Raw genomic sequence first — 10,253 nt, 5'->3', positions numbered from 1 at the left:
GATACCCTGCTAACCCCCCCCCCCCCCCCCCCCCCCCGAGTAAAATTCAGATGTGGAAAGCTCGCTGGAAAAATGCGGCTTCTTGTAGTCATGGCTTACATTTCAGCCGGGTCTGTCCAAGTGGGTGATCCATAAAGTATCGCTGCACTCGGCACACACCACATCCAGCATAGCGCTCGGCATAGCTTTGGCTACTGCTAGCCACGTGCCACCTACACACCCGCCTACCGGCGACCCACGAAATATTTGGTGAGAAATGAATGCCCGAGGGAAGGTGAGCACGTGGGTGTTGGTTCCAAGGGGCTTCACGGCGGCACCATCAGAGCGGCGGCAGCGGCAACGAGGAGCTGTTTGCCATCGTCCTGGCAACGAGGCGAGCGAGCGGCCAGAAGCACAGCGAGCGAGCACGCCTGAGTTGGCAGGCGCTCGTGGACGGCACCAGGACAGCGCAGTGCCGCAGTGAGGACCCCCCCCGCCCGCCCCGTCATAGAGGGCAACTCGTTTAGAAGAGAAAGCCGGCCGATGGAGGGGACGATCCACCACCACCACCACCCCCCCGCCCCGCCCCAGTGTCGTGGACCGTGCCCGCTGAGCGCAGAGGTCGTGGGGCTCGTTTGACAATTTTATAACGCTGGTTAAAGCCGGGCAGGTGGAGGAAGGGAAACTGGAAGGTGACCACATCGTTTAAATACCGCAGCAGCAGAATAATTCTGACATGTGCAGGCTTTTGGCAATCCACTGCTGTGTTAGTCATGAGAGTTGTTCGACCATACTTCACCACGCTGGCTCGTGTGGATTGGTGAAGGTGGGGAACAGGACCGGTTTAGCAGCAGTATCAGGAATGGAAGGAGGTTAAGGGGAGGGACTGCTCAATGTGCAGGGGAAGTTGATTGCAGTGGAGAGGTGCAACGGAGGGAGAAGAACCAAAAACGAGATTGGGCACAGGGAGGAGGAGAGACAGAGACGGAGAAGATTGGGAATGAAGAAGAGGAGAGGGGACATCGAATGGGATGAGAGAAGCGAGAAGAGAGAGGCGAGATGGGATGTGTGGGAGGTGTGGTGTGTGTATGTATGAGAGAGGTGAGGTGTGTGAGAGGTGAGGTGTGTGAGAGGTGAGGTGTGTGAGAGGTGAGGTGTGTGTGTGAGAGGTGAGGTGTGTGTGTGAGAGAGGTGTGTGTATGAGAGAGGTGAGATGTGTGGGAGGTGTGGTGTGTGTATGAGAGAGGTGAGGTGTGTGAGAGGAGAGGTGTGTGTATGAGAGAGGTGAGGTGTGTGAGAGGTGAGGTGTGTGTGTGAGAGGTGTGGTGTGTATGAGAGAGGTGAGGTGTGTGAGAGGTGAGGTGTGTGTGTGTGAGGTGTGTGTGAGAGGTGTGTGTGTGAGGGGTGTGCGTGAGACAGGTGAGATGAGGTGTGTGTGTGTGAAGTGTGTGTGTGTGTGTGAGGTGTGTGTGTGAGGTGTGAGGTGTGTGTGTGAGGTGTGAGTTGTGATGTGTGAGGTGTTGAGTGTGAGGTGTGTGTGTGAGGTGTGTGTGTGTGAGGTGTGTGTGTGTGGTGTGTGTGTGAGGTGTGAAATGAGGTGTGTGTGTGAGGTGTGTGAGGTGTGTGTGTGTGAGGTGTGTGTGTGAGGTGTAAGATGAGGTGTGTGTATGTGAGGTGTGTGTGAGAGAGGTGTGTGTGTGTGTGAGGTGTGTGTGTGAGGTGTGTGTGTGAGGTGTTGTGAGGTGTGTGTGTGTGAGGTGTGTGCGTGTGAGGTGTGTGTGTGAGGTTGTGTGTGAGAGAGGTGAGATTGTGTGTGTGAGAGAGGTGAGTGTGTGTGTGAGAGGTGTGTGTGTGTGAGAGGTGAGGTGTGTGTGAGAGGTGAGGTGTGTGAGGTGTGTGTGTGAGGTGTGTGTGTGAGGGGTGTGAGAGGTGAGATGTGTGTGTGTGAGGTGTGTGTGTGAGGTGTGTGTGTGAGGTGTGTGTGTGAGGTGTGTGTGTGTGAGAGGTGAGGTGTGTGTGAGGTGTGTGTGTGAGGTGTGTGTGTGTGAGAGGTGAGGTGTGTGTGAGAGGTGAGGTGTGTGAGGTGTGTGTGTGAGGTGTGTCTGTGAGGGGTGTGAGAGGTGAGATGTGTGAGTGTGAGGTGTGTGTGTGAGGTGTGTGTGAGAGGTGAGGTGTGTGTGTCAGATGTGTGTGTGTGTGTGTGTGAGGTGTGTGTGTCAGATGTGTGTGTGAGGTGTGTGTGTGAGGTGTGTGTGTGTGAGAGGTGAGGTGTGTGTGTGAGGTGTGTGTGTGAGGTGTGTGTGTGTGAGGTGTGTGAGGTGTGTGTGTGAGTGTGTGTGTGAGGTGTGTGTGTGTGAGGTGTGTGTGAGGTGTGTGTGTGAGGTGTGTATGTGTGAGAGGTGAGGTGTGTGTGTGAGGTGTGTGTGTGTGAGGTGTGTGTGTGTGAGAGGTGAGGTGTGTGTGAGAGGTGAGGTGTGTGTGTGAGGTGTGAGAGGTGAGGTGTGTGTGTGAGGTGTGTGTGAGAGGTGAGGTGTGTGTGTGAGGTGTGTGTGAGAGGTGAGGTGTGTGTGAGAGGTGAGGAGTGTGAGTGTGTGTGTGAGGTGTGTGTGTGAGGGGTGTGAGAGGTGAGATGTGTGTGTGTGAGGTGTGTGTGTGAGGTGTGTGTGTGAGGTGTGTGTGTGTGTGTGTGTGTGTGTGAGAGGTGTGAGGTGTGTGTGAGAGTGAGGTGTGTGAGATGTGTGTGTGAGGTGTGTGTGTGTGAGAGGTGAGGTGTGTCTGAGAGGTGAGGTGTGTGGAGGTGTGTGTGTGAGGTGTGTCTGTGAGGGGTGTGAGAGGTGAGATGTGTGTGTGTGAGGTGTGTGTGTGAGGTGTGTGTGAGAGGTGAGGTGTGTGTGTCAGATGTGTGTGTGTGTGTGAGTGTGTGTGTGTACAGATGTGTGTGTGAGGTGTGTGTGTGAGGTGTGTGTGTGTGAGAGGTGAGGTGTGTGTGTGAGGTGTGTGTGTGAGGTGTGTGTGTGTGAGGTGTGTGAGAGGTGTGTGTGTGAGGTGTGTGTGTGAGGTGTGTGTGTGAGGTGTGTGTGAGGTGTGTGTGTGAGGTGTGTATGTGTGAGAGGTGAGGTGTGTGTGTGAGGTGTGTGTGTGAGGTGTGTGTGTGTGAGAGGTGAGGTATGTGTGTGAGAGGTGAGGTGTGTGAGGTGTGTGTGTGAGGTGTGTGTGTGTGAGAGGTGAGGTGTGTGTGTGAGGTGTGAGTGAGAGGTGAGAGGTGTGTGTGTGTGTGTGAGAGGTGTGTGTGTGTGGTGTGTGTGAGAGTGTGTGTGTGAGGTGTGTGTGTGAGATGAGGTGTGTGCTGTGTGAGAAGTGAGATGAGGTGTGTGTGTGAGGTGTGTGTGTGAGGTGTGTGTGTGTGAGGTGTGTGTGTGTGAGGTGTGTGTGTGAGAGGTGTGTGTGTGTGAGGTGTGTGAGAGGTGTGTGTGTGTGAGGTGTGAGATGAGGTGTGTGTGTGTGTGAGGTGTGTGTGTGTGAGATGTGAGATGAGGTGTGTGTGTGAGGTGTGAGATGAGGTGTGTGTGAGAGGTGTGAGGTGTGTGTGTGTGAGGTGTATGTGTGAGGTGTGTGTGAGGAGTGTGTGTGAGGTGTGAGATGAGTGTGTGTGTGTGCGGTGTGTGTGAGGTGTGTGTGAGGTGTGTGTGTGAGGTGTGTGTGAGGTGTGTGTGTGAGGTGTGTGTGAGGTGTGTGTGTGAGGTGTGTGTGTGTGACGGTGTGTGTGTGAGGTGTGAGATGAGGTGTGTGTGAGGTGTGTGTGAGGTGTGTGTGAGGTGTGTGTGAGGTGTGTGTGTGAGGTGAGTGTGTGTGAGGTGTGTGTGTGAGAATGTGTGTGTGAGATGAGGTGTGTGTGTGTGAGGTGTGTGTGTGAGGTGTGTGTGTGAGATGTGTGTGAGAGATGAGGTGTGTGTGTGTGAGGTGTGTGTGTGCACGGTGTGTGTGTGAGGTGTAAGATGAGGTGTGTGTGTGTGAGGTGTGTGTGTGAGGTGTGAGATGAGGTGTGTGAGATGAGGTGTGTGTGTGAGGTGTGTGTGAGAGGTGTGATGTGTGTGTGTGTGAGGTGTATGTGTGAGGTGTGTGTGAGGTGTATGTGTGAGGTGTGTGTGAGGGTTTGTGTGTGAGGTGTGAGATGAGGTGTGTGTGTGAGGTGTGTGTGTGAGGTGTGTGTGTGAGATGTGTGTGTGAGATGAGGTGTGTGTGTGTGAGGTGTGTGTGTGAGGTGTGAGATGAGGTGTGTGTGAGGTGTGTGTGTGAGATGAGGTGTGTGTGTGAGGTGTGAGATGCGGTGTGTGTGTGAGATGAGGTGGGTGTGTGAGGTGTAAGATGAGGTGTGTAGTGTGATGTGTGTGTGAGATGTGAGGTGTGTGTGTGTGTGTGAGGTGTAGATGAGGTGTGTGTGTGTGAGGTGTGAGATGAGGTGTGTGTGTGAGATGTAAGATGAGGTGTGTGTGTGTGAGGTGTGAGGATGAGGTGTGTGTGTGAGGTGTGAGATGTGTGTGTGAGTGAGTGTGTAAGATGAGGTGTGTGTGTGTGAGGTGTGATGAGTGTGTGTGTGAGGTGTGAGATGTGTGTGTGTGTGAGGTGTGAGATGAGGTGTGTGTGTGAGGTGTGAGAAAGGGTGTGCGCTCACCCCGACGTGAAACCCCGCCCGAACCTGGGCGAAGCTGAGCCGGTGCTGGCGCTGCTGGCACGGCGCGCGAGTCGCTGAGGTCCACAAAGCCGCACACCCCCACTCGTGGGTGTCGACTAGAGATAAACCGTGTGCAGGTTGATGGGTGCAGCTCTGCCTGCACAAGTGGCGGCAGAAAGCAGCAGCAGCAGACCAATACATCCAGCCCTGGCGTTTAACGACTGATATCCAGATTCCCTAGCTCGCCCCTGGACCCCTTAATCTCCCCCTCACAACCACCACCGTTACATTTCCTCTTCATATTCTCATTACATGACGATCACTCCCCGTTCATTCAATCCGTTCATCATCATTTGCTGTCATCAATTTCGCTTTCGCCGAATTCGCCCATCACAGATTTGCCCATTGCTACCTCTCATTTATTTCATTCAACTCATCTCCACCATCACATTCACAAGCGTCGTTGTACCGTTGTTAATTCTTAGTAAAGCGCCTTGTTTAAGGCGCTAAATATACATTCCGTTGAGATAAGACATCTGTGAAAAAACAGCATTGTAGCTCGTTGGATTCCTCCAGGAAAAAACAAATATTCTGATTCTGACCGCTCTGTTATCAGGTTTCTATGACCACCTGCATTGATGACCTAATTGCCAAATTATCTCTTCTGCTAAATATCAGAATTGTTCTTCAATTCACCAGTGGGCTGAAACAATATTGATTAGCGTGTACCACAAAATTTGGCCAGATTACTCGGTCTGACCATAATAATCGATTTTTAATCCTAATGTAGGCTGCAAGCAAATCGATTCGTTGCTTGGTTAATCTTTGATTTTTAAAGTCATTTGTACCCACTGTTATCCCGATTGTGCCGTAGGTGTCATGGCAGGAGACGAAGAATATATTCGGATCTCTCACACAGCAGTGAGGACCTTTCGCGAAGTGGATTTCACAGAACTACAGTAAAACCTTGGATTGCGAGTAACTTGGTCTGCGAGTGTTTTGCAAAACGAGCAAATTTTTTAAAATAAATATTAATTTGATAAACGAGCGAGGGTCTTGCATGTACGTATACGCTTTGTCTGCCGAGCGTCACGTGATCACAACTGATATACGAGTGCTTTGATATACGAGTGCTTTAGATTACAAACACGTTTCCGGAACGAATCATGCTCGCAATCCAAGGTTTTCCTGTACTTCTAAGATCCCGTTCAAGTAACACCTGGTCACCACAACAGAGGAGGACAGCACTTTCTGCATATGACCACAATGTTCATCACATGACCAGTCAAGCCAATATTCTAATTCTCAGAGCTTGAATTTTAGCGAGGTTAAGTGCAACACCAAATTTAATGCACTCGTACCAGAACAATATACATGCATAATGTGCAAGCATAATGTACTTTGATTACCATATAAATAACCCAACCATTGTAATTTATATGCATTCCTTACCCCCCCCCCCATCCCGCTTCGCACAAGAAGGGCTCAAAAGTGATGTCATCACATCTATCCCTTTGTTTAAGAAACGTAACAGGAGGATTTCTCCACCAATCTGGCTGTCGTCTGATGAAGCTGGTTATAATTACTGGCAAAACATCGTACTCCGATTGTAAATGTTGTGGCTTGGCTCTCCAATACATCGGTACATCGGTGTGATAACGAATTGGCATGTTCTGTTTACGTGACAACCCTTACTAGTTCGCTGTGTCGGGTGGTGGTGGGTTTAACGACACATTCATATATTTACACGATCTAACCCAAAAAAACCTATATTATGGGTTTTTGTTGTTGTTGTGCAGGTGACCGGACTGAGACCATAAACCCACTACACTTCAGAACGTCCGTGTTAAATGTCTCTCCGACATTTATCGGCCACCACCGCCGTAACGCCGCGCGAGTCGGACATTCATCACCACGAGTGACGTCAGTGGCATGGCTCTGGTTCTGTGCCACGCCGGGCTCTTTCGGCACGGCCCCGGCTCAGTTTGCGCGGTGGAAAAAGAGGTACAGGTGACGACGCCGATGGCGGCACAAGCCACGGAAGGGGGGTGGTGGGTGGGACCCCTCACTTGTCAGGACGATGTTGAGCTCCTCTTCCAGGCCCCGAGCAGCCGTGCGCAGCAGCCGCACCATGCGGATCTCCTTCTTCTTGCGACCCTTGACCTTCGTCTCCACGTCGTTCACCGACAGCGTCTCCACCGCCCCGCAAGTCCACATGGACGGAGTCGCTATTCCTGCCGGCCGGGACACGTGGAATCGCGATCGCAGCTCGTGGTGGCGAGGACTCCAACGGTCCTCCATGGGCGCTTAGGTCGATGCTTTTAGTACTGTGAGTTTTGTAGGGGATGGGTTCTTAAGTTCACGAGGACACGGTTTTATGTAATTCAGGCAATCAGCCAGTCACGTTCGACCTTAATGACCAATTGCATGGCACAGAATTGTCACCATCGGTCCTGATTGACCTCTTCCCGTGCGATACCCAACGAACGAACAACCCCTACGACAATTCAATAAATTGTCAGCAGTCAAGGGATGTGATTTGAGAAACGGATCGATACATTTTCATCACATTTTTTAAATCGAATTTGTACAGCTTTGTTTAGCTCGTTAGCCTAAGTGTAATGTGAGCATATCCACGTGCGTATGTGATATACAAAACGAAATATTTACAAAATAATTATTTGAGGGACACAACTGTACTACCAAGGATCACGGCTGATGATGATGTACAGAGGCCATGTTGAAGGAGAACCAGGATCAAATTATAAAATAAAGAGTAATGTTCCCACATGATGTCCTGGGTAAATATAGGTCAACTGATGTGATCAATTCCAGTGAAGCCTTCATGGGTGAATAATTGGCTACATGGACGTTAGTCGACCTGGTCGGTTAAGGAGTTCAGGAATAAGTAAAAGAACAGGCACACAGATGATGCTGTTACTAAAGCCAGAGAATCCGAGCAGATATGGGCAGGGTGTGTGTCGTCAAAAACAACTGACGAGAAACGAGAGACAAAATCTTACTCCGGCATGGAGACCGAGAGAAAGTAAGAGAAGCTTGAAGATGGCGGAAGAGATGACAGCACGGAGTTCGGAGGCCGTGACTGGACAAGAACAATTAAAGTAAGGAATGGGAGAAATTGAGAGCGGGCCTTTGCCCAGCAGTGGGGAGTTACAGCCTGTCAACAAAAATAGCAACGACGTTGTCAACAGTAATACCAGTACGGTTGGAGCGCCTGGTGAAGATGAATTTCTTCTTTCCTCCGCCCTCGTTTGTGAGAACGGCGATGTGGACGCCCAGTGACGTACTGAACACAGCCCATGACACGCACACGCATGCACAAAAACATATCCCCCGTATAGCCTTTAGCAGACTGTAGGGGCAAGTGCTATCAGCGAGCACCTATAAAGGCCGGAACGGTACACGAGGGGGTGGGTGGTCAGCACCACGGCGGACCGCCGTTGTCTCCCCCAGTGGCGATGTTTACACACCACACCAGGTACTCATTTGAGTCGCCCTAAGGGCGGCCCAGGACCGGTTCAGATAATCATCACAGGTGTTGGCCGTGAGCGGGAATCGAACTGTTCAATTCCTGGTTGGGGGCTGACTCAGCCCATCATCCCTCTGGGGCCGACAAAATCAGCAGCCCCTTTGCGGGTAAGTACGTTGAACTTCTTTCGCACCGCACACAGACAACAGTGCTAATCGGAGGTTCGGGTGTTGTCCTATGGATAGACTCGCCCCCACCATAGGAATGGTGAACTTCCACCACTGGCTCAGGGCTGTAAAAACATGAGCACAGCCTCACAATGCTCAATTGAGTGAAAATCACTTCAACCTTGAATTTTAAAAAAAGGGTCAACATCTAACGAGTCAAGGCCACGGGACGACCGCCGACAGCCGAGGTTTGCCTGCAGCATCTCCCCACGTTGCTCCAGAGTGGACAGCAAACGCTTCCCCTCTCACGTGCGCCCCCCCTCCAACCCCCCCAGCGAGCAGACTCACCTGTAGAAGGGGTGCACCTGCATCTTGCACGACACCTGCTTGAGCTTCTCCCTCTCCTCCAGGGTCATCCACATCTCCCGCATGACGCGGTGGTGCACGTACATCGTCTCCTTGAGCCTAAACGCCGGGGGAACACCGGCACAGCGGTGAGGAGAGGCATCATCATCACCGTCGTCGTCGTCTTCGTCATCAGCCACGGTCAATCTACTGGACATCTGTGAAAAACAGCTTCATGGTTCATCGTATTCCTACAGTCTAAATAAAGATTCTGAATCCACTGCCGGATGAACACCATCTGTACACGATGCCAGCGACATGGTAATCCCCGTGGTGCCTTTCAACCCGAGGCGGGAGAGAAGGCATTTGGTGAAAATCAAACGCTCGCTTACGGCACTGTGCCACAGCAGTCGGTGATGCCACTATGTGATTGGTGGTATTGTCCTGCGCGGGAGCGGTAGTGTAGGGGTTAGCACGCTGCGCTACGAACCCGGCGACCCAGGTTTGATCCCAGCCCGCGGCCAGGAACAGTGACGATTATCTTAACCAGTCCTGGGCCTCCCCTAGGTCGACTCAGCCTCAAATATAAGTACCTGGTGCGGTATATAAACATCGTCACTGGGGAGACAAAGGCGGCCGGGCGTGGTGCTGGCCACCCACTCCCTCGTTTTGCGGTGCCGGCCTTCGTGGCTGCTCGCTAACAGCACTTGCCCCAACGGTCTGTTGCAGGCAACACGGGGGAATATTTGTCTTTGTCCCGAAGAGGGGAGCAGCACAACGCCCCACGCTGGCTGCAGCGAGGCGAGGCGAGGCTGCCGCTCACCGGAGAGAAATGACGTGCGTCTCCATGGCGCCGCAGCGACTTGTGGTGAGGCCCACCAGGGCGTAAGTTTGGCCGTCGAAGATCTTGTTCTCCTTCACCATCTTCCCGTACTCCCGCCTCCTCTTCCTGCGCTCGCGCAAGAGCCGAAAGGTCGCCAAGAAGGCCTTCGTTTCAGCCGGGGTCAAGTCCGCGACGGCAACCCGGGCCATAAAACCACGTCCGCGCCCTCGGCACTCCACATGCACTATACCTCTTGGATATGACAAAGGCTAACAGCCACCTGTCTAATCGGCGAGCCAGATGATATTTAGTGATAAATCGAGCCCAGGTCACAGATATCAACGAGCCGCCACTGTCATGTGACCCACGCTATGAACCGCGTAGCTACCCAGGGCTGTCTGACATGGGACAGAAGCTGAGCTTTTCTTGTTTTATGTATTCATTTGTAAAAAAGATCGAAGCTTTGGTATTGAGAAAAAAATATGTACACAGTGATGACTGCTAGGCAAGTGAGTGAGCGAGTGACCCGGTAGGCAAGTGAGTGAGCGAGTGACCCGGTAGGCAAGTGAGTGAGTGAGCGAGTAACCTGGTAGGCAAGTAAGTGAGCGAGTGACCCGGTAGGCAAGTGAGTGAGTGAGCGAGTGACCCGGTAGGCAAGTGAGTGAGTGAGCGAGTGACCCGGTAGGCAAGTAAGTGAGCGAGTGACCCGGTAGGCAAGTGAGTGAGTGAGCGAGTTACCCAGTAGGCAAGTGAGTGACTTAGCGAGTGACCCGGTAG

General features: G+C 52.1%; 1 protein-coding gene across 5 annotated transcripts in view; it reads right to left on the bottom strand.

The window, feature by feature from the left end:
- Window positions 1–6,616: 6,616 nt before the first annotated feature.
- The window catches only part of LOC116950918 (uncharacterized), a 44,622-nt gene continuing 40,985 nt past the window's right edge, over window positions 6,617–10,253 (bottom strand). For all 5 annotated transcript variants that reach the window (XM_076073352.1, XM_076073350.1, XM_076073349.1 and 2 more), the window contains 4 exons: window positions 9,477–9,602; window positions 8,657–8,773; window positions 7,870–7,958; window positions 6,617–6,885 (listed from right to left, as the gene is read on the bottom strand). In XM_076073352.1, the coding sequence (XP_075929467.1) occupies window positions 6,632–6,885; window positions 7,870–7,958; window positions 8,657–8,773; window positions 9,477–9,602 (586 nt within the window). In that variant the 3' untranslated portion in view covers window positions 6,617–6,631. The remainder of the gene's footprint in view (window positions 6,886–7,869; window positions 7,959–8,656; window positions 8,774–9,476; window positions 9,603–10,253) is intronic.

The sequence above is a fragment of the Petromyzon marinus genome, chromosome 41 (genome assembly GCF_048934315.1).
Source record: "Petromyzon marinus isolate PM22_M1 ecotype Great Lakes invasive population chromosome 41, UKy_Petmar_22M1.pri1.0, whole genome shotgun sequence".
Classification (NCBI taxonomy): Eukaryota; Metazoa; Chordata; class Hyperoartia; order Petromyzontiformes; family Petromyzontidae; genus Petromyzon; species Petromyzon marinus.
This window is presented reverse-complemented; position numbering and strand designations above follow the sequence as displayed.